The sequence below is a fragment of the Erpetoichthys calabaricus genome, chromosome 9 (assembly GCF_900747795.2).
Source record: "Erpetoichthys calabaricus chromosome 9, fErpCal1.3, whole genome shotgun sequence".
In the NCBI taxonomy this organism is placed as follows: domain Eukaryota; kingdom Metazoa; phylum Chordata; class Cladistia; order Polypteriformes; family Polypteridae; genus Erpetoichthys; species Erpetoichthys calabaricus.
The window spans coordinates 43263245-43288285 of NC_041402.2; the positions used below are offsets into that span (position 1 = coordinate 43263245).

Consider the following 25041-nt stretch of genomic DNA (forward strand, 5'->3'; position numbering starts at 1 on the left):
ACTTAACTGATGCTTTGTAAGTGTTATGAAGACCCAAAGAAGTGTTTTAAGGTCTTGTTACATAGTAGTAAATGAGTAACAGATGCATTTTGCAGTACATAAAATAAAGTGTTAACCATAATTTTTAAAAGTTTGTGATTACTTGATTCTTAAGAATTACTATACTTCCTCTGTTTCCTTTGGGTGGGGGCTGAATTTAGTTTTGTTAAACTTGACTTGATTGTATGGAATGTTACCTGCTTTTAATAAAATTAATTAAAAAAAAGAAGTACAATACCTAAGAGAAAACTTCAGAGACACAAGAGTTGGCCTGCAGCTGAGTGAACAACACAATAAAGGCACTAAGGTTATGCTGGTGTCCCCGTTTTGTGCATGCAGGCCCATATAAACTAATGTGACAGATTGGGGGCACAATCACTCCCATGAACCCTCGGACCAGACGCCAGATAAAAGTCCAATAATTGTTTTTATTAGGACAATAATGTGCACCAAGCATCCTCCACTCCACAATACTCATAAATCACTACCATACTCTCAATCAATAAACAATCCTCCACTCCCAGACGTGTTGCCACCCTTCTTCCTGACTCAGCTCCCCGTCTGGGATCTCTCACAGTCTTTTATAGTTCTCGACCCAGAAGTGCTTCTGAATCCTCAGTCCATGTGACTTCCTAGCACTTCCGGGTCAGATCAAAACTCTTCTTTCTCATCCCGGAAGCACATCATTTCCTCTGTCGCTGTGACTAAGACGTACTTCTGGGTTATAGGTAAAATAGAAGTCTCTGGGCCTCCCTGCAGCGTCCCAGACGTTATCCAGCAGGGCTGTACAGGAAAACTTGAATGTCAATGATGCACTGTTGTAATGCGGGGCACCTCCACGCCGCAGGTAGGGCTCCATCTGGCGGCCTGGGGTTATTGGCTGGGATGAATGGCTGGCCATACCCCACACTACGTATGGCTCTACATGGTTGTGAAGTGTTTGACCATTATGATGTGATGAACACTGAATTACCTGGAACATAGAATGGGGTTATAGACAGAACTCCATCCATCCATTTTCCAACCCGCTGAATCCGAACACAGGGTCACGGGGGTCTGCTGGAGCCAATCCCAGCCAACACAGGGCACAAGGCAGGGAACCAATCCTGGGCAGGGTGCCAACATAGACAGAACTGAAAGTGTCATATTTGTCTGCTTCATTCATTCCCAAGAATCTTTCAAACCCCTCACGCTTATTTTGAGATGCCACAAAATAATCATGAAAAGTTATGAATGCAAGGTTTAATTTTTTCCTTTACTTCAGCTGATTTGTGCAATCACTTATTTTATGTGAGAATCTTGGGAAACAGAGTGTTTGAAACTATAGAGAAAAATGTATACAAAACCCAAGTTTGTTTATTTATATACTGTATTTACCTTTTATTTATTTATTTTTTGTAAATCCACCCATCCATCATTTTTCTATCTCATTTATTCAGGTCAGGTTTGCATGAAGCCTATATCAATCCTGGCAGCATTGGAGATAATGCAATATGAACCCCAGACTTCAAATGCCTAAAGTTTCTTATAGAGAAAAAGAAACATTGTAACTGTGCTTGTTGTACTTTACTACAACTAATTGGTTCTGGGTTGTATACATTATTTGAAACAGTAAATATGTTTTTTTTGGCAATTCCTCTTAAAACAGCAGTTTGCCTCCTGAAATTTAGGAAAAGGCAGAAGTGACCCCTGAATAGGGCTATCAAGAGTGTAACAATAATGATCACAAGACATTGCGAAGGTTTGGGGCAGCCACCCGTATAATTGTTCCCAGCTGCAAAAGTTCTTAATAATCAGTTCCATGTTCACACTATTCAGTCCAAAACAGAACTAACTCAATATTAACAAGATGGCGGTTTTAAAGGCCATTACAGGAAGTGATGTAATCAGGACCGGAACCAGAAGTGACTTCGTTGGCTGCTCCAGAGCCGGGCAGGATTTCCCTAGAATGGTCTGTAAGAGATCGAGAGGGAGAATTAGTGCACTTCGCCACCCCCTGGTACGGCGTGGAATTACATGTATTTAAGCCCTTTAGTTGCCTCCTAAACACACGTGTGTAACGAGAGGCAAATGCTGATCACCATGCAAGTAAAACCAATGTAGTTGGTGCTCTGTAATTTGTAGTGTGTAATAGAGGGTTTAGTTAAATTAAACTGAACACAGCAGATCTCTGAACCCAACCATTGAAAAAGGCGATATACAGTATAAGAATGAAGTGCAATTTAACCACTTGTACAAGGTGGCCACTTAAGTTGGTGTCAACACTAATTCAGTAGAACTACAGCACTAGCTGTTACAGACCTATGAGATAAACATTAAAAAGATTCACCTCAGTCTGGAGAAACGGAGGTGGACAACAAGACCTTTGCCCAATCCTGAAGCAGACCTTGTTGTTTTCTGTCATCTCCAATGAAATGACATGAGGCAATATGCCTAATGTAGGGAGGCTAATACCCACTTCTTAGTCAACAGGAGTACCTGATTTTCATTTTAACATCACACCTACTTAATTCTACTGAGGATCATTAGGGGTGGACTCTGTCTCAGGACCATTGGGTACAAGGTAAGAACCCACCATGGATGAGACCCACTCAAGCCCACATCCAAGCAGGGCCAATATAAAATGTTAACCTCTGTACTTTTGTGGTACCCATTTTCATTTTTTTCTAAACACCTGCCTCATGCAGATGTTATCTGCTATGTTTCTAACAAACTTTGCAATGGAAACTGGAATTTGAGTAGTGTTTTTAAATAGCATTGGTAGGGTAGGTGTGACTCTTTAGCCTCGGGGCATTGGTTCTTTACTGCACACTACCCTGTTTGCCAACTACCCATTTACTGCCTCTTATGCATATATTTAAAAAAGTTACAGGTAACCTTACATTATCTATAAACAGCCACAGATGTGTGACATTTGCTACCACACCTCTCACACTGAAGGCAAGCTTTAAATAACCAGAGACTTGAAGAGCACATATTATTTTAAAACTAAATCAATAATGGAAACATTACTCCTCACCTTGTTACTTTTCTCTACGAGGCTTGGTAAGTGTCCTGGTACTTAATTCATTTACTACATTTTCAATTTATTTCCATACTTCACATGATTTAAAAATGCAAATTAAATAGGGTTGATGGAATAGAAACTTAATTTTAATTGACTTTCTATGTATTATGATGCAGCCGGTAAATATAGTGAAAGCATGAGCAAAAAGATAGTGAAAAGATTTTATGTGAAATAATTTGGAGGAAAATTTGATTGAATTTCAAAACCCTAGCTTGCTATACTGTTAAAGCTATTTTTGATCATTTATTTTTTTGCATCAATTGTTAATTCATTCAAAGAGCTTCTTGTTCATTAAACACTAGAACCCTAGACATTGAAATAATTGTTCCTGATGCTTGTTCCTGCCATTTAGGGCAGGCTGGCACCAAAGTTCAATGTCAAAAATATTTCTGTGATTTTAAGTTACAGCTTTCCAATGCAATAAAAATGCAGATAGTTTAACATAGTATAGTGGTACAGTAATTAATTAGCTTCTCTGACTCTTGGATCCTGAGTCAGTCCATCCATTCATTCGTTTCCAGTCCCAGTTATCTTGAGGAGAGTCTTGGGAAAGCTGGAGCCTATAGCAGCAATGCATTGAACACAAGGCATGAACAATCCCTAGGCATCCTGCCAGTCCATCACATGGGATCCAGAGTCATAGGTTCAAATCCCATATAACAAGCTAAATATTACCATGCTTGGTGAAATGGCAGATAATGTAGAATGTGCCAAATCAGAACAGAGGGACCTGGGCAGAATACAGACTTGGGCAAATTTGTGATAGATGAGATTTAATGTAATACATGTAAGGTGTTACAAATAGGAAGCAACAAAGTTAAGATTTGTGTGAACAGTGGGAGGTGTGAAACTTCAAAGTACATCATATAGGAAGGACCTAGGAGTTATAGTGAACTCATCAGTCTCCACATCTAGATAGAACATTTAAGATGGCTAGTAGGATGTTAGGTTATATTACCCAAAGTGCAGAGTAACAAGTCAAAGGAGATTATACTTACACTAAATAATGAACTTATGAGGCCTCGTGTGGAGTGTTGTGTGCAGGTCTAGTTTCCATATTACAAAAAATACATGTTGGAGCTAAAGAAAGGACAGAGAAGAATGACTAGGCTGATTCCAGGACTGAGAAGTAAGAGATTAAGACATGACATGATTTAAGTGTTTAAAATTATGAAAGGAATTAGCATGATGTATTCTAACTATTATTTTAAAATATATTCTTAAACAAGAACGCAGGGACACAGATAAAAACTGGTTAAGGCTTAATTTCACACAAACATAGAAAACTTCCATAGACACCTGGAATAATTTACCAAGTAGTGTGGTGGATAGTGGTATTTTGGGGACATTCTAAACTTGATTTCATGTAATTTTGTGAGAAATTACATGAATAGAATTTCTGAGCTTTTTGGGCTGAACTTCCTGTTCTTGTAAAATTGTTTTAATATTCTAACATCTAGTTATTGTTTGTGTGGACTTTGCATGTTCTCCTCGTATCTTTTTGGGTGTTCTTCCAGTTTTTCTACCAGATCCCTGAAGAAATGTAGTTTAGGTTAGTTGGTGATTCCAAACTGGCCCTGTGTGGATGTATGCATGAGTTAGTCATGTGAAGTACAGGTCTGGGTTCTGCCTTGTGCCTAAGACTTCTAGAATACGCTCAGATGTCCTGTGAGTATGAAATTTATCAATTTATTATTTATACAGTATTTAACTGTTTGTGCTTAGAAAAAATAACATGATATATACAGTGGTGTGAAAAACTATTTGCCCCCTTCCTGATTTCTTATTCTTTTGCATATTTGTCACACAAAATGTTTCTGATCATCAAACACATTTAACCATTAGTCAAATATAACACAAGTAAACACAAAATGCAGTTTGTAAATGGTGGTTTTTATTATTTAGGGAGAAAAAAAAATCCAAACCTACATGGCCCTGTGTGAAAAAGTAATTGCCCCCTGAACCTAATAACTGGTTGGGCCACCCTTAGCAGCAATAACTGCAATCAAGCGTTTGCGATAACTTGCAATGAGTCTTTTACAGCGCTCTGGAGGAATTTTGGCCCACTCATCTTTGCAAAATTGTTGTAATTCAGCTTTATTTGAGGGTTTTCTAGCATGAACCGCCTTTTTAAAGTCATGCCATAGCATCTCAATTGGATTCAGGTCAGGACTTTGACTAGGCCACTCCAAAAAGTCTTCATTTTGTTTTTCTTCAGCCATTCAGAGGTGGATTTGCTGGTGTGTTTTGGGTCATTGTCCTGTTGCAGCACCCAAGATCGCTTCAGCTTGAGTTGACGAACAGATGGCCGGACATTCTCCGTCAGGATTTTTTGGTAGACAGTAGAATTCATGGTTCCATCTATCACAGCAAGCCTTCCAGGTCCTGAAGCAGCAAAACAACCCCAGACCATCACACTACCACCACCATATTTTACTGTTGGTATGATGTTCTTTTTCTGAAATGCTGTGTTCCTTTTACGCCAGATGTAACGGGACATTTGCCTTCCAAAAAGTTCAACTTTTGTCTCATCAGTCCACAAGGTATTTTCCCAAAAGTCTTGGCAATCATTGAGATGTTTCTTAGCAAAATTGAGATGAGCCCTAATGTTCTTTTTGCTTAACAGTGGTTTGCGTCTTGGAAATCTGCCATGCAGGCCGTTTTTGCCCAGTCTCTTTCTTTTGGTGGAGTCGTGAACACTGACCTTAATTGAGGCAAGTGAGGCCTGCAGTTCTTTAGACGTTGTCCTGGGGTCTTTTGTGACCTCTCGGATGAGTCGTCTCTGCGCTCTTGGGGTAATTTTGGTTGGCCAGCCACTCCTGGGAAGGTTCACCACTGTTCCATGTTTTTGCCATTTGTGGATAATGGCTCTCACTGTGGTTCGCTGGAGTCCCAAAGCTTTAGAAATGGCTTTATAACCTTTACCATACTGATAGATCTCAATTACTTCTGTTCTCATTTGTTCCTGAATTTCTTTGGATCTTGGCATGATGTCTAGCTTTTGAGGTGCTTTTGGTCTACTTCTCTGTGTCAGGCAGCTCCTATTTAAGTGATTTCTTGATTGAAACAGGTGTGGCAGTAATCAGGCCTGGGGGTGGCTACGGAAATTGAACTCAGGTGTGATACACCACAGTTAGGTTATTTTTTAACAAGGGGGCAATTACTTTTTCACACAGGGCCATGTAGGTTTGGATTTTTTTTCTCCCTAAATAATAAAAACCATCATTTACAAACTGCATTTTGTGTTTACTTGTGTTATATTTGACTAATGGTTAAATGTGTTTGATGATCAGAAACATTTTGTGTGACAAACATGCAAAAGAATAAGAAATCAGGAAGGGGGCAAATAGTTTTTCACACCACTGTACACTGAAATAGAACAAAAACTGGGCAATCAAACAATTAGGACAATCCTTTACATATTAAAGGAAAGCCATTTGCTTTAAATTATTAGCAATTGTTGTACAAGATATTTAAATGGTGGATGACACTGTTGCCTTTTAGTTTCAAAATTATGGGTTTAAATTCCAACCCAGTCGCTTTCTCTGTGGAGTCTGCATGTTCTCCCCGGGGGTGGGTGGTTTTCCATGGACCCTGTTTTTCCTCTCGTATCTCAAAGACATGTACGTTAGTTTACACTGCATGTCTGAGTATGGGTATGTTTGTACCTGCTGACCTGGCACTTCATCTGTGTTTTGTGCCCATGGCTCAGGATTAAAGGAGTTTTATAATGAAGCAGCTGAAGGTATTATTACTGTTACTATTTTGGTAATTATTAAACAAATATAACTTACAAAATTTTGAAAAATCACTGGAAAAACATATAAAGAATCCTGAGAGTGGTCAGCTTGTTAACACTCTGAGACAATTTGCTTTAAAGAGTAAATCTATTTTCTAATCCACTTATTTAATTGGGGGTCACAGGAGAAGAGTACTCTTCCTAGTAGCATGGGCTCTATGCAGGATGGGAAGGCTGTGTAAAAGTGCTACATAAGAAAATTAAAAATAAAAGCATCAGTCGATAATGCCAAGCATAGACAATCCAATACTGAACACAAAAAGCCAGTATATTGTCATTGTGTATTTATTGTTGTACTGTATTTGTTAAATTACGTTTGCCATATTTTTTTACACAAACATCAACTTAGCATTAGATCAATGAAATGACCTTCTTGAATTTGCCACTGCCGACATCAAATCAATATCCATATATCAGCATGCTCAAAAACTCAAATTAAGAAATTGTGCTATATTTGTAACACATCAGGAGGAGTACCAAGAAGACAACAATAACCGAGAGTACCAGCAATTATTTGTTTTCACTTTAAGCACTGCTCTAGACAGTATTTCAGGATCACTATAAATTAAGTTGAATTTTATGAGTAAAATGAATACCTACAGTACATGTGCATGATGTATGTTTAGAAAATAGTCAAATAATATGCTCTGTTGTATACAAGGCTTTTGGCAACTTTAACAAATTGCAACAAAACAGGTCAGACGACAATGCCTATACAAATTATTCAACTCCTTAGGCTATTTTCACATTTTATTGGGTTATACAATTAAATCACTCGGCATTTAGTTGGAAATTGTTTTATTTCTTATCACAAGCACTCTACAATGTCAATGTAAAAACAGAATTCCACAGATCTTTCTAAAGTAACAATAACACAAAAGGGAGTACCTGATTTCTTAAGCACACACCTAAACGGACACTGACGTGTCCTATGGAGCCACATAGTTATTCAGATGAAGTCCATCGGCATGCAGTGAAGGCATCAGGTTAAATACAGTATGTCCCTCCGTAGAGTTCCAGTCTTGATTAGTTCAGACAGCAACTAATAATTCTTTGAATAATAATAATTCTTTGCATTTATATAGTGCTTTTCTCACTACTCAAAGCGCTCAGCAATTGCAGGTTAAGGGCCTTGCTCAAGGGCCCAACAGAGCAGAGTCCCTATTGGCATTTATGGGATTCGAGCCAGCAACCTTCCGATTGCCAGTGCAGATCCCTAGCCTCAGAGCCACCACTCCACCAGCAACTAACACCACATCATCAAGACCAAAGAACAATCAAAGCAAATTTGGATAAGTTTACACTTGAAAGTGACTAGGAGCAGCACAGGCCATCTCTGGTATTTCATTTATAGTCTCAGTTTCTCTTTAACAGCAGGGAAAACTGCCCATTGCTGGGATATCTTTCCTCAGAGACCCATGGATGTATGTATGTTTCATCCAGCTGGGTCCTTTTCATACCTCGTACCTCATTCATGTGAATATCAGTCCCTGCTCTGGACTGGTTTTTCATTATAAAGAGTCCTCAGAAAATTGCATATCAGGTAAAAACCAGTATAAGTCGGGGGGTTAAACAAGGTGTCTGTGGTAACTCTAGTGGAATCATGGCCTTTCTTACCTGACAAGGCAGAAACTGTACATGTAATAACAATGGGCTGAGTGCTTAATTAATCCAGTGTTCATGAGAGAGAGGCCAAAAAAGACTAGAAAAGATGTTCACACTATATCTGAAGTACAGTAGCATGGGGCCAAGTGGAAGAAGCCTCTGTGGTCTATGACTCTATGAAACATATGAATAGAGATGGCAAAATGGATATAAAATGACAAAAAACACACATAACTTTGGGCTGTAGGAGGGAACCAGAGTGAGTGCAAGTAGAAAAACAAAACAAACACAACCCCTCGAAAACAGTGACTAGACCCAGAGTTTAATCCTAGGACTTTTACATCATTAGGCCACTAACCACCATGACCAAAGTCAGAGTAACCAAAACAACAACCCATGTGTCAATAAAGATAAAAACACAAAATCTCTGAATGTACCCAACTTTTGACTTTTGTTATTATTAATGCATTGCTCTTTCTATGCTGTATTCTCGGCATGGGACAGTGATATTACAGTTCATATTGAACTCTTGCCACTATTCATGTGAAACGTTCACTTTCAGTGCCACTAAACAATAAATACTCATGGCTTAAAATGATCATAAAACTAGAAAACATACAGACCACTGGCCCTCAAATAAAGGTAGTTCATATAGAGCAAGCTGAATATTTCCATATTGGCCACACATTCTTTTGCATAGATTCAGCAATGTGCTTCATGTGCAACTTTTAAAAATTGCTGTCAAACGACTACTCACACTGCACATTAGAGTAAGCAATTGCATCATATATGTGTTCAAACTGCAAAAGTGCGTTCAGGTCCGATTGACATGATAGAATTTTTTCTGATCGTGCCAAATCTTGAGAGGCAATTAGGCACTGCAGCCATTCTCAGAAATGACGGCTGATAAGCTGAAATTTGGGTGAAAAAATCAGTCAGTGACTGCAAATTGGACAAAAATCATGCCAAAACTGCACAGTGTAGGCCCAGTTTAAGATGTCTATGCTGCATGCATGCCCATTGTTGGCAGACAATTATGGTTTATGCATTTTCAGTTGTTTTAATATAGATGGAGATACTTTAATAAACAATGTAAAAATGCTAGTGTGAATGGAGATTGTTTTCATTTAAAAACACAGTTTTTAAAAGAAAATGTAGAAGTGTGGACTAAGCCTTTGATTGTGTCCTACTTTCTCTTTTATTTTCACTGTTACAATTGACTGTGGAGCCCCTGGAGGTTTATTTTCTCCAGGGATGCCTGCTGCCTGAAGTATTTGTTTTCCTCTTCTCCGTTCTCAACTGGCCATAATGCATGGACAGATATTGTTGGTGTCCAAGTATGTTAATCAGATCCTACTTTGCTTTTTGTGTTTAAATAATTCTGTGTTTTTATGTATACTACTTCAGCATTTAGTAATTTGTAAAATCTATACTTGCATCTTACCTGAGAACTTGTTATAGCATTCTGCACCTACACTCTGTGAAGAGATATCTCTACAAAAATAAACTGAATTGAATGAAATGAGCTGCAATATAAAACAGATCAATGTTTCAGTTGTAATCTCTTTTCCTTTACCAGATGCTTCATTCGCAACAACAAGCTGCTCTTACACTGACCTGGTGGAATACCTCAATCTAACAGATACTCAGCGCTTTCTTATGGTGCGTCCAGTTACCAACTGGCAAGATCCAACTTACGTCGAAGTGGATATGTCATTGGATAACATTGTTCAACTTGTAAGTCACATTTTGCAAAAAAAAAAACACTTAATCCTTACAGTATTGCTGAAGGGACCAAAGTCCTACCATTGCTGTTTTGACTACACTATATAATCCTTAAATATGCTGTAGAACAACAAGGGCAGAAAGCCATGTCATCCCATTGTCTGACCCACTTAATCCAGATCAGGGTCACAGGGGTGCTGGAGCCTATCCCAGCTAGCAGAGGGTGCAAGGCAGGAACAAACCCTGGACAGGGTGCCAGTCCATCGAAGAGCAACCACACATACCCACCTACACTAGGGCCAATTTAGCATTTCCAGTTCACCAAACCTGCATATTATTGGACAGTGGGACAAAAACAGAGCACCCAGGGAACACCCACACAGACAGAAGGAGAACATGCAAACTCGACACAGGGAGAACCCAGGATATGAACCATGGCCTCCTTACTGCGAGGCAGCAGCACTACACTCTGCCGCCCCTTACCACTGACAGATCATATGGGAATAACAGAATTTCAGTAATACTTATGATTTCTAAAAATGAATTATTCTTCTTTCACTGAACCTTTAGCAAAAGTTGTTTTTGTGTTTGACGGTCAAAGTAGTGTAGCAGGAATACTAGCAACTGCGATTAGATTTTAATGGTATGTAAGTTAAAATTAGAATTTAGCACATAGCTCTACTAGCAAAACTATAGAAGGTGAGCATGATTTACATTATATAATAAGTTGTGCCATGTGGATTGGATCAGATTTCTAGTGTTTTCTCTATGCACTTGACTTGAGCATTCCTAGTTTTCATCCTCCTTCTCTGTACGTTTAGCATTCGTTTGCTCAGAGGTTGATGCGCTTGCTGCTTCCTGAGCAGCTCGTCTTTTCTCCACCCTAGCAGCCTGCTTCTTCTCTTCTTTCGCGTTAAAACTGATTAAGTCAGTTTTTGTGTTGCAATTACTTAGTAAGTTTTCTTTAATTTTTCACTTAAGCTGGCACTTAAGTCTTCAATCTGTCTCAAGAATAATTTAAGATATGAAGAGGTAGGGGAAGTGACGGCGAAGGTGGTAGGGATGAGAACGGCACCTGTACGCATGTGCCGCACAGCCACCCTGCTGGCGAGAGTTGAATCTACAATAAAATAAAATTAAAATAAAAAGAGGAATAGCCTTGGAGGTCAATCATCACCCCGAAAGCAGATAGTAGACGTCACTTAGTATATGTGTACCAAATTTCAGGTCAATAGGTCAAATGGTTTGTGAGCTACAGGTGATTTAAAATCCTGGACAGACAAACACAGTCACAGCGTATTACAGTATATATTATATTATATTAAAATGAAATTTCTACACATTTTGTACATGCAAGTTAATTCTATAATATAATTTTTTTTTCCTATTTTTTTCTCTTGCTGTTTCTTTGCAACTATGCTTTTTCTAGGATGGGAAGACTCAAAGACTTACAAGTATAGTGTGGTTTGAAATGGTGAGTGTTAGAGCTCAATCTAATATTTCTAGCAATTTAAATTTTCTTTCTCCCTACATTTGCTTATTATAAATCACAGATTGCTTTTACTGCTGTTTATTTGTAGACTTGGAAAAATAGTTTTATTTCATGGAATCCAGATGATTTCTGTGGAATAAAAAAAATGAAGATCCCCTTGGACATTCTATGGATGCCTGATATCTATATTTATGAAAAGTAAGCAAACTTGTGGTTCATTTATGTAAACGGTCATCTTTGTCAAAAAAAAAAAAAACAAATTATGGTGCAGCACACAACAGTCATATCTAGAAACCAACTGTTTATTGTACTTTGTGTGGGTTAATTAAATAAATGTACAGGGTGAACAACATGAATGTTCATGCATGGGAGGCTTTCGTTTTATCACAATATTTTAAGTCAGCCTATCTGCAGATACAGTGCATGTTTTGAATGTGGAACCTTTGTCTTTAGGATATGTGGACTTGATGATACTGTATAGATAGATAGATAGATAGATAGATAGATAGATAGATAGATAGATAGATAGATAGATAGATAGATAGATAGATAGATAGATAGATAGATAGATAGATATTACCATAGTGCAGAATAAAAAGTGCAACACATATAGGAATTCAGAGTCACTTCCTCTTGTTTCCTTGAAAAGTGTTCAGCTGAATAATGAAAACATTTAGTGTACTTTATGTGAAATTTCTGTGTTTTCAGTCAACTGCACAGCAATTTTCTTCTTAACAACAGTATAGCTAAACACAGTTACTGCATACATAAGGCTAAGCACGCAACTAGGTATGAAATTAAAATGGGTAAAGTGTACTTACCTATAATGTTACGCCCATGGATATTTTTAAATCCAAATTCAAGAGAATATTCCTTCTTCTCACCAGTACATCATAGTTACTCGATATCTGATTATTTCTTCATCGATAATAATTTATTGCCGACTATCAAATCTTGTAAATACAATGCTATTGTTATTACTGATAATGCCCCTCTGAGTTTGGAGCTCGAGCCTGATACACTCAATTTGTAGATGCCGCCTTAATTCCCTGTCATTAGCAGATGTGAACTTTACAGAATTCACTTCCAAACAAATGGATTATCTTTTAGAGACAAATGCATCCTCAGAGGTTTCCTCAGGAATACTTTATGAAACTCTGAAGGCATTTTTTAGAGGACAGATTATTTCATATCTTTCCCATAAAAACAAATTGGAAACCAAGATGGTGTCAGAGTTAATCAGTGAGCTCTCCAAAATAGACTGAGAATTTGCCAGTTCTCCAAAAGAGGGAATTGCCGGGAAATGACAAGACTCTACAATCAGAATTGAATCTCTTGACATCAAAAGAAACAGCACAACATCATTATTATGAACTCAGAGAGAAGGCTAATAAGATCTTAGCTCACGCAATTCACAAGCAGGAAGTTCTCAACACAGTGACAGAAATTAGCAACACAAATAGGAGATAAAATCATTTACTGTAAAAATACTGTATAATAACGTTATACCATGAGCAATAAAGTAATTATACTGCAATTAGTAACAGTGCAGTAGTAACTTACACTGGAACAACAGGCACAAGGAGTTTTTAATTATTTTTACATGGATTTCTGTTTTTCTGCAGGTCTGATATTTCTTCTTTTTATATTATTAATTTTCATCATTCTAGGTGCCTTCCACACTTGCCGTGTATTCTTATTGTACGGCTTGAGACTGTCAACATACACTGATCAGTCACAACATTAAAGCCACTAACAGGTGGAGTGAATAATGTTGATTATCTTTTTACAATGTCAAGGTGTGGGAAATGTTAGGCAGCAATTGAACAGTCACTTCTTAAGGGTAAGCAGGAAAAATGGGCAAGTGTAAGGTTCAGAGTAACTTTGAAAAGGGCAAAAATGTTAAGTCTAGATGACTGGGTCAGGGCATCTCCCAAATGGCAGGTCTTATGGGGTGTCCCCAATATGCAGTGGTTAGTACCTACCAAAAGTGGACCAAGAAAGGGCAACCAGTGAACCATAGGTGACCAAGGCTAACTGATGTATGTATGGAGCAAAGGCTAGCCTGTCTGGTCCATTCCCGCAGAAGAGCTACTGTAGCACAACTTACAGAAACAATTAATGCTGGCCATTAGAGAAAGGTGTCAGAACAAAAAGTGCATCACAGCTTGTAGTGCATGGGACTTCGTAGCTGTAGACTAGTGATGCTGCCCCCTGTCCACCTACAAAAGCGCCTACAATGGGCACATAAGTGTCAGAACTGGACTGTGGAGCAATGGAAGATGGTGGCCTGGTCTGGTGAATCATATTTTCTTTTAGATCATGTGGATGGCCAGGTGTGTGTGCGTCATTCACCTGGAGAAAAGATGATAGCAGGATGCACTATGAGAAGAAGGCAAGTCGGCAGAAGCACTGTGATGCTCTTTTGGAAGTGTTCTGTTGGGAAACCTTGGGTTCTGGCATTCATGTGGATGTTACTTTGACATGTACCACCTACCTAAAGATTGTTGTAGACCACATAAACCCCTTCATGGCAATGGTGTTGCCTGATGGCAGTGGCCTCTTTCAGTGGGATAATGCACTCTGTCACACTGAAAAAATTGTTCAGGAATGGTTTAAAGAACATGACAAAAAGGTGTTGACTTGGCCTCCAAATTCCCGAAATCTCAATCCAATCAAGCATCTGTGGGATTTGCTGAAAAAACAATCCATGGAGACCCCACCTCACAACTTACGGGACTTACAGCGTCTACAGCTGATGTGTTTGTGCCAGATACCAACAGGACATCTTCAGGGGTCTAGTGGAGTCCATGCCTCGACAAGTCAGAGCTGTTTTGGTGGCATGAGGGAGACCTACACAATATTAGGCAGGTGATTTTAATGTTGTGACTGATTGTTGTATTGATCTTGTAAAGTGAGAATTGCTAATCACATGAACCATTCAGGTTGGAATAGCTATAATTCTTGAAATATATTATTGCCATAACAGCTTGCTCTTCTCTATGCAGCATAGATGAAGATTTATCCATCAAAGTCAATTTTCTAGAAATAAACTATGATGGCACTGTTTCTCAGTCCAAGCCCTGGAGGATTGTCACCAGCTGCAATATGAATGCATATGGGTTTCCATTTGATAGGCAGACATGCTTTTTAACATTCGGCCCTTATGTAAATACAGGTGAGTTGCTCTGTAAATCCAAAATAAGATTCATCCAGTCGGGGGATTTCCATTCCTCCTTCTGCTTGAAAGCTCCTACCATTTTCACAAAATGTATAGCATTGCTTGTACTTTTTATTACAGTGGAGGAAATAATTGTGGGAGCTGCATCCAATTCCACCACCGTACAGAAGCTTACTGACCAACACTATATTGATAGAGGAGAATGGGATCTTCAGAGTATTGAAGTCAGTAACCAAAATCTGACATTTGGAGAGGAAGTATTTAGTAAAGTCAGATACACAGTAAGTTCTCCCATATGCCTTAATTGTACAGTATGCTCACTGCACCAATAATGGATGAATGGATTTGTCTTGGAGGCATTTAACTGTCTGTGCCAGGTTTACACAACATACTCGTCTTCCATAAAGCAGGCAGTCTCAGCATTAAGTAAATAGTCATTATTCTGAATTAGAAAACTTCCTTTTTGAAAAACTGCTGCAGACAGAGACACACCTGCTAAAACAACAGATGTAAAAAATAAATAGTAATAGCATTTAAGCAGGATGTGGGTGTCCTCATGAAAGTCATAAACTGAAACTATTAATGCTTCCTTTGAAGATTTAGATGAGGCCAGATGTGAGCAGAGAGCATAAATCTTCCATAACTTTCCTTCTTCTTTTTTCCAGTTAAACCTACGGCGAATACCAGTGCTCTATATTATTAATCTGGTGGTTCCAGCATGTTTCCTCATCATCCTCGACTTTGCCAGCATGTTTATTCCCATTAATGGAGGGGAAAGATTAGGATTCAAGATCACAGTTGTCCTCGGATTTTCTGTGCTGCTACTGATCATGAATGACCTTCTGCCAAGTACTAGCAGTACACCTTTGTTAGGTAAAGACAACTCTTGTGAAAGAGGAGCTTCCTTATGGTGTCTCCCCATGACAAGAACAATGACAAGGCACAGTCCATCAAAACTGGGGTGTTTACTATAAAATAATACATAGAAAAAAATCAACATAAGGAGCACACAAAGTACACAAGAAAAGACCAGGCAATGAATCTGCTGTTTCACTGTATTTTCAATACCTACTGTAAATACTATAAATATAATCTGTGTCTGTTTGGTGAGGTGAGTCATCCAAATGTACGTCTCTGAAGTATCCCATTTTAAATGATCTCCATTCTTAACTCCCTTCTCACTTTCTTTGGGTCTCAGTGAGTCTTCATCCTCCATCTGGTTAAGTCTTTGAGCCGAGCATTCTCCCAGTTTTAGACTGTCTAACCATTGCACACAGGAGGCAAAAAAACTTCCCAGTATCACATCTTGGGTCAAGACGACACACTCTGGCAACAGGACCACCAGGATAGGACCTCCTATAGGGATGTCTTGAGTCCCTGCTCATTTGAACCCTCAGTAGTTCTTAAAGGGCCAAGTTTCCTGCTGTCTATTTCTTTAAATGGGCCAAATGATAACACGCCTTTCAGTCAGGCACAGTATTGTGTACCATCTGATGAGTCCTCTGTGACCTTAAGCTTAAATTGTAAAAATGTTCTTATAATCATGACCCTGTTCAGACACACATTGGCTAAGAGCTTGTGTGTCTTCTTCGTCAGCCCTTCATGGCTTTTATCTCTCTCTCTCTCTCTCTCTCTCTTAGCAGATGGACAAGCATCCCTGACATCTGCTGAAGTGCCTCCCTCTAGCTTTCTGGGGAAGAGAATGTTTCACTTTTTGGGCACCACTTAAGATGGTTCCTACCACTACCTTTTACCAACCTTATACCTATGACACTGTATGCTCAGATACCTTATAATTAATTTTCTGAACCTGCTTTCTCACTTGGTTGTTTTGAGAAGTTGAAGCCTATCAGAGTAGAAATGGATGTAAAAAACAAAATAACCCTAAATGGGGCACTACACTCACATAAGGCATGACAGCCAGGAATCAAGCCAGGGATGAGGTATGCCATTCCACCACATAATTAAAATTTTTAACAAATACACATATTACTAATATATCTGATATGCTTTTCTGATAATGGTAAAAATATCAGAATTATGTATTTGCACAGAATTACTGCCTCTATAGCACAATTCCTTGAACTCTTCACTAGGGCTTTACTTCAGTGATCTACAAGACAAGGCCCACAGAGCCTAATGACCACCATGACTTATTCCTTGAATGTATTTGTAACATGTGCTCAGTCCACTATGCATGTCTGTGTTGGAAAAGATGCTACAAAACGGAATATAATTCTCACTTTTTGATGTCCTGGAACAACTCTGCTTCTTAGCCATTCACAATACAGGCTGAAAAATCAATCCTTCCTCTATCAAACTTACATAATCCTGTTTATGGATGCAGGGGTTTGAGCTTTTCTCAGTAAACTGGGTAAAAAGCAAGAAGTAGTATCAGACAGGAACCCAATCTATCAAGGGACACACACTCACATCCATCCATCCATCTATTTTCCAACTATTTTCCAACCCGCTGAATCCGAACACAGGGTCACGGGGGTCTGCTGGAGCCAATCCCAGCCAACACAGGGCACAAGGCAGGAACCAATCCCGGGCAGGGTGCCAACCCACCGCAGACATTTAATCATAGAGACCAATTTAGAGTTACCAAATTACCTTCCCTGGGCATCTTTAGGATGTTAATGGCTTTTCTTCAGGTACTCCATTTTTTCTCATTTGTTTCAAAGAGATGCGTGTTTAGCTAATGGGCAACTCTAAAACAGCTTTGTGTGGTTGTGCGCTCAGACACGAGCAAGAGGCTTACCTACACGAATGTGCCCTGTGATGAAACAGAGCCCTGGCCAGAGCTGGTTCTTGCTGTGAACCCTATGTTACAGTTATAGGATTTACAGTTTGAAGATAAATATTCTTTTTTTTATTTTATTGATTTTTTTAAAATCAAGTAACATTCTATACAACTAACTCAAGTTTTACCAAAATAAATCGAAATTTATCGAAATAAATCAACCCCCACCCCTGAGAAAGAGAGTTAGGCCAGCAGAGTAAAACTTTAAGCTAGTAAAAATAAGTAAATAAATGAATAAAGATAAAATTAGTAAAAGAGGGGAGAAAACCTGCTTCCTCAATTTAAATGCTTATTCTAAAATGTTATTGATTAGATCCTGCCAGGTTTTGAAAAAGTTTTGTACAGATCCTCTAAGTGCAAATTTGATTTGGAAGAAGATAAATATTCTTTTATATTTATGTTTCATTTTATGTAAGACCTGCCATGGTGAGGTGGCACAGTGGTACACTGTTCAGCACTTCTGCACCACAGCAGCAACTGAGTGGGTTCAAATCCTGGCATGGGCACTGTCTGGATGATGTCTGAACCTTTTCCTAAGGCTGCAGCTTCTCTTGATTCCTCCATATCCCAAAAACTGTGCAGTTTACATTGATAGGTGAATTGGCCTGGAATGGGTTGATGTACGTCTAAGTGAGTGTATGTGAGACATGCTGGCACGTTGTCCTGGACTGGGTCACGCCTTAGCCATGACACAGGTATGTTGGCTTCCATTATCTTGAATTGGAATAAATATGTCTAGAAAATTAAGAGATGAATAAGGCTTTCAACGTGTGTGCCAACACAATCAACAAGTGTACTAAATTCTGGTTTGACTGTTATGCAGTGCTAAATTTCTGTTGGAGCTGACAGCCCTACTTCTTGTTTTGAGTCCTCCAGGACTTCTAAATGCACATGACACCAAAATCTACATAAATTACTTGTTTTTAACTTTCTATAATGGACATTAGGACCATTTAAGTTTGCAAGATATCCATGTTAAACATTAACTTACAGTATGTGTGTGAGTGTATGTGTGAACAGTACAAATTCCATGTTTTATTCAATGATGTATTTTCGATGTTAACAGCATTCCAGTGCCAAATTGTTGTTGATAGCACACCCCCATACTGCCCCCTGCAGTCACTATGAGCGCCAACATCTCATGACTTACAAAGTAAGAACATTTCATTTTTCACACATTTGTACAACTTTTTTGTCACTGTTTTCATTTATCATTTCAGGAGTCTTCTTTTCACTCAGCATTGCCCTGATGGTTATCAGCATCTTTGCAACAATTAGCATCCTTTATATGGTGGAATTATCTTCAATGCGGAAAGGTGTCCCTATTTTTTTGAAGAAATGGGTGCTGACATATCTGGCAAAGATTTTGCTGGTGAAACACCAACCTGTAGGTAGTGGAGATGCAGCAGAAATCAATCATACTTTTACAAGTAAGACTTAACACAGTATACCCTCAATGTGTAAGATTGCAATTTTTAAAGATTAAGCCAAATAATCAGTGATGAGATAAAATGTAATGCTATTCTGGAAGTCCATATGGAACACAATACAGTAACTAAAAGACAGGCAGGATATTCCTTAATAAGGTGTTTACAGTATAAATCTAAACATTGTGTGTATATCATAATATTTATGAAATATACATGTATCATCTATTTTCCACATGTGTGGTATAAATCAACATCTTAATTAAAGAAGGAAACTTATCCTCTAACAGAACAAATCTCTCTATTATATAAAAAAATCCTTTGACGTGACGAGACTTTTTGGAGATGAGACATTTTGGAAGAGAGATTTTTTCAAGTCCCACGAGACGAGACTTTTGCCTTGAGTGTTTTGAAGTCACGCCCTCCTCTCAAACATTTTCAAACAAGACCACAGTCCTCTCGCCGCTCATTCATGTGAATGCTTTTGTCAGACACACTGACACTGCGCTCTCAGCTCTTATACATTTTAACATTTTCCTCACTTTAAGTTCCCAATTAAAGAAGACTTATTATGTTGAAATCCTATTGAAGAATTTCATCATGAGGGGTTATCAACATAAAAAATGAGTACACGTGCAATCCTAGTACAGAGAAACAGGCCAGTCAAATGAATTAACGACAAAAATGTCGATTGGTTACACATCAAATTGGTTAAATGCATATCAATAGACTATGCTGAAACAGCTGGTGGTGATCGTGCGGAAGATGAAAACAACATCTTACAAAACCCCAAGAATATCTACAACCGTTAACAACGTCCGGTCTTACAACACACAAATTACTGTAGAAAGAAGGATGTATCCAAGAAAGGTAATGTAGTACATCTTCCACGGATAACATTAGACAACAAAGGAGATCTTGATATGCCATTTGTATTAAAATATTAACAGTTTCCGGTTATAATAGCTTTTGCAAAGACAATTAATAAATCTCAGAGCCAAACATTCAAAAAAGTCATTTTATTTAATAGAGAGAAAAAAACTGAATTTAATCATGGGCAGTTATAACTTGTATTGAAGCATATGTAACAATTCCCATGAAAATAAAAATCTGTTTAAATTGTACATCCGCATACGCAAGTGGCAGAACTGCAAAGAGGCTAGCGCATAGCACAGGCTGGAAGTTGGCGAGCAAAGTGAGCAGGGGGCGAAGTGCCCTAGTCTTAATTAAAGAAAGAAACTTATCCTGTAAAAGGACAAATCTGGTAAAAGCTGATTACTGAAATCAGCCAGGAGAAAAGCTTGTCTATCTGCGTCACCAAGCTGAGGAGGGAGCATTCTTTACAGCAGTCTGTTACAGCATGATGAGAATGGTCAAATATTAAAGGTGTAAATCTATTTTATAAGCAACAGAATTTACATAGCAATGCAAGCAACTCTGGTTGGTCATTAGTTTACACCCAAATGATCTATATAAAATAAAAATCTATTTTATTATATTCTGATACATCTTATATCTTTTGGGTTGAGCCACCACCCTTGAAATTTCTGTGTATGTAACAATTGCCCAATCTGGTTGTTCACTGGACATCTGCTGATTTCTTAGTCATCTTTCAGTACATTTTGTTGTTCACTTGACTTTTATATTGGGTTTCTTGATATGCCTGAACAGGTGTATGACATTTATTAACCTTTTATGCTATTTCTTTAAGATGAATGTTATATTGTATTATGGAAAGCATATTGAAAGACATGTACAAGCCATTATTCCTTAATTTGTGTGACTGTGGACTTTTTATGTTTGGTTAAGTTAGAAAATTCCAAGTGTAAAACAATTCTTACCATTTCTGTTTTCAGTAGTCAGTCTCATTTCATATTTTGCTCATTTCGTGCTATAAATCAGACTTGCCTTATGTATTACATTTTGGCAGTTTCATTTTTTCCTTTTACTTTTTCTAGACATCAACCTGGCAAATAATTTATCAGAAACAATGAAAGAAGAACAGGCTGTGGACAATAGCAGAGCACAAGTCAAGCTCTGGAGGAAATTGCTCTCTGAAGTCACCAGGATTCGTCAGCAGTTGGCCAAAATCAGACAAGATGAAGAGACTCGCTCAGAGTGGCAGATGGTGTCTTATGTGGTGGACAGGTTCACGTGCATCCTTTACTTCTTGACTATGGTGATCAGTATGACAGCAGTAATAGCTGTTTGGGGAAGAGGATGAGAATAAAACTACAGACTGAATTTTGCAATGCACTCTCTTACATGTACACGTTGGCCATTTTTTATTTTCAGTGTTAGCCTGAAAAGGTGTTTTTTTGACTCATGAGAAAATTACATTGCTTTCCACCAATTTGATTCACTGGTTTTTGCTCAAAATTTACTGCATTAAACACAAGCTGATCATTCTAACAGATGATGATAACAGAATGAACGGAGAATAACTGAGAAATGTACTGTCCTCACTGAATACAAACTCAGTTTACCAGTTAGCTGCGTACCCATACAAACACATCTCTGGAAGTCATCAGGAAATCATCACCTCCTCTATGACTTCCATAAGCCTGTAAGATGCTCGTAATTGACCCCACTCAAAATGAGAGAGTTATAGTTTGCAATCATTGTAGTATCTTTCATCAAACTGTTTAATTCTTAATCTGATTTTCCATTTAAAGAATCCTCCCAATTCACAACATCTTCCTGAAATCAGTCCTTATTAGGTTAGGCTATCTACTAGGGAGCCGCTTCATTGTGAGCATTTACACAGGCAGAAAGTGTGAAACTGCAGATTGAATTTCATAAACAGATGTTCAGTGCAGACTTCATAAAATTACAATGCACTTTGCATAAAAAACAATATATCAGGTGTCACACACATGCGACTGGGAGGCAGCTAGAGTGCCTAAATAATAGTAGTACCATGTCAGACCAGGGGGTGGCGAGCTGCACTAACTTTCTCTCTCTGTCCTCTGCAGGCTATCACCGGGAAATCCCACTAGGTGCCGGGACCCATAGATGACGTCACTTACGGGGCCAGGCCAATAGATGACGTCATTCCCAGTCCTGAAGACGTCACTTCCGGTTCCTGCCCAGATGACGTCACTTCCTGTCATGGCCTTTAAAACCGCCATCTTGCCAAACCAAAATCAGTTCTGTTTTAGACTTCAACCTTAACACAACTAATCAAAATGTAACCTTTTGCAGCCAGGGCACAATATATGGGTGGCTGCCCCAAACCTTTTGTTTTTTAGTAGCTCAGACATTTCTAATGGGAGCAGAGCCTGCATCGGGTTTTTCCGAACCACAGGACAAACCTCGCACCCAGAAACTCAGCCCTGGTACTCTCCCACCTGGTTATCCTTCAGTTCCTCTCCCGGTTTCTTCTGGGCTTGCATCCTGCCGACTACGCCACTGTGATAAAGCCACCCATATATTGTGCCCTGGCTGCAAAATGTTAAGTTTTGATGAGTTGTGTTCAGGCTGAGGTCCAAAACAAAACTGATTTTGGTTTGACAAGATGGCGGTTTTAAAGGCCATGACAGGAAGTAACGTCTTCAGGCCTGGAAGTGATGTCATCTATGGGGCCAGAACCTAGTGGGATTTCACGGAGATAGTCTGCAGAGGATGTAGAGAGAAAGTTAGTGCAGCTTGCCACCCCCTGGTCTGGCGTGGTACTACTAGCTGCCTCCCAATCGCACATGTGTGACACAGAATACCAACAAACTGATATCATAGTAAATCATTATTGTATACAAATACTAGGGTGGCACAATGGTGGTGCTGCTGCCTCACAACAAGGACACTTGAGGTTTGTGCCCCAGGTGCTCCCTATGTGGAGTTTGCATGTTCTTCCTGTGTTTATGTGGTTTTCCACCCACAGTCCAAAGGCAAGCAGGTTGGGTGACTTGGCATTGCTATATTGGCCCGTGTGTTTGTGTATTGTTTCTGTCTTGTGCCCAGTGCCTGCTATGATAGGCTCCAATTTCCCTGCAACCCATGATAGGTCTCTACAACCCTAAATTGGACAAATCATTTATTAACAAGTTAGAAAATTTACACTTCACATAACATTGAGGCGTGCTTATTTAACTGATTTGAAAATGGGGGCATTTAAATGTAGTTGTTACTTCAACAATAAGTCAACTATTAATATTTTTAAAACAATGAAGTATATTAAAAAATAATGGTAATAACAGAATGCAATCACGCGTGTTAGCAGACTACATTAAACACTTGATTTTTAACAGCACTTCACGGTGTCATGTGGTTAGAACTGTAGCTTAAATAGCCTGGTGGTTCAGTAGCTTTCACAGACAACAGATTCCAATTCAAGTAATGGAAAAACAGCATCAATTGATATTCTGTTGTTAGTTGTTAGTTGTCGAGGGTCTGTGACAGATTGCAATTTAAATTTCTTAAAGCATAACATTGTTGAAAGTACTTGATTGGGAGGGTTAACTTCTCTGTTGAAGTCTCAAGGTAAAACTGTTGCTTTAGACCAGGATGTACAGCAGGTCTGAGTTAACATAATGGGCAGAATAATGGGTGATATTGTTTTTGGGGTACTGTAAATACTGAGCACATCTTTGTTTAGTTTTTGCTTATACAACACTTACATAATTGTTTTTCTCTTGCGTTCATTTCTAGATATGTGACTTTTTGTTTCACTTTATGTTTATGTGTAAGTACCTTAAGCAGGAGGAGATGTGAGCTGCTATATGAGCAGCTTGTGTGTGTGCATCTTATGCCATTTTACTAATTTGTATTGGGGATCATTTTTGCTGCCATTAATTTGTAATTGAAGCTGCTCAGAAGGCTTCTTTTTTAACACAGATGAGTTTGTAAATTTTAATTTGAGATTTTGAAATTTCAAAAATTTGCCTAGCACAGTTTATTTGAGATATCTCCAAATCCCAAGCTTAATGGCTGTGAGGACAAGAGGGGATTTTAAGTCCTAGCTATTATGATTCTGCCAGTGTCATTGTCTCCGTTTATTTTCTGTGTATGTAGTATTTTAATATTTTTGTTATTTATAAACTTTCCATGTTTTTTTGTTTCTATTTTTGGTTTTATTTCATGTAAAATGTTTTTCTTTGATTTGGCTTTCTTTTATTGTTGAATTTATAAATAATACATTTCGATGTGTAAACTGATGTTCTCTTATGTTGCTTGTGTTTGTGGGTGGCACCCTAAGAGGCGGGGCCAGCCTGACATCACCACTTCTGAGACTCCTCTCTGGCTATTTAAGCCAGGAAAACAGAGAGCTCAGGACTGGTGCATTGAAGTCTGTCAAGTTTTGTAAGTATTATTTTTTTATTGGAATTTCTGGCATTTCTGACTCTTTTTTTTTTTTTTCTGGGATACTTCTTACAGATTGTCTTTTGGGATTTGTTTGCTATAGGACTGTCTTCTCCTTTTGCACTTTTGAGCATTTTTCTTATATTTCTTTTTTATGAATAAACATCTGTATTTATAAAGATTATTTGGTGGATTGGTCTTTTCAAGACAAAGGTTTGACATGGTTTATTTAGTGGTTAAAGCGTTGGACTTCACACCCTGAGGTTGTGAGTTCATATCCGGCTACTGACACTGTGTGACCATGAGTATGTCACTTGACCTGCCTGTGCTTCAATTGGAAAACCAAAAGAAATGTAACCAACTGTATCATAAATGTTGTAAGTCGCCTTGGATAAAGGTGTCAGCCAAATAAGTAAATGTAAATTTTACCCTGAGAGTCAATTTTAGATCATTTTTTAACTTTAAATGTACTTTAAACTTTGCATGCCAGCTTCCCCATTTCTGGCCCTGATTAGGCCCGAGGAGGAGGAGGAAGAACAAGAAGAAGAAGAAGTACTTAGGCTGCAGCATCAGGTAGTACTGTGGAAGCTGGCTGGACTGGG

General features: G+C 38.5%; 1 protein-coding gene across 1 annotated transcript; it reads left to right on the forward strand.

Moving 5' to 3' along the window:
* The first annotated feature begins 10031 nt into the window (after positions 1-10031).
* LOC114657224 (5-hydroxytryptamine receptor 3A-like) lies at positions 10032-21996 on the forward strand. The gene is made up of 8 exons (XM_051931757.1): positions 10032-10247; positions 11665-11733; positions 11816-11925; positions 14736-14905; positions 15029-15189; positions 15574-15781; positions 18935-19144; positions 21100-21996. The coding sequence occupies exons 1-8, from the start codon at positions 10032-10034 to the stop codon at positions 21363-21365; spliced, it is 1410 nt and encodes a 469-aa protein (XP_051787717.1). The 3' UTR covers positions 21366-21996.
* The last annotated feature ends 3045 nt before the right edge of the window (positions 21997-25041 follow it).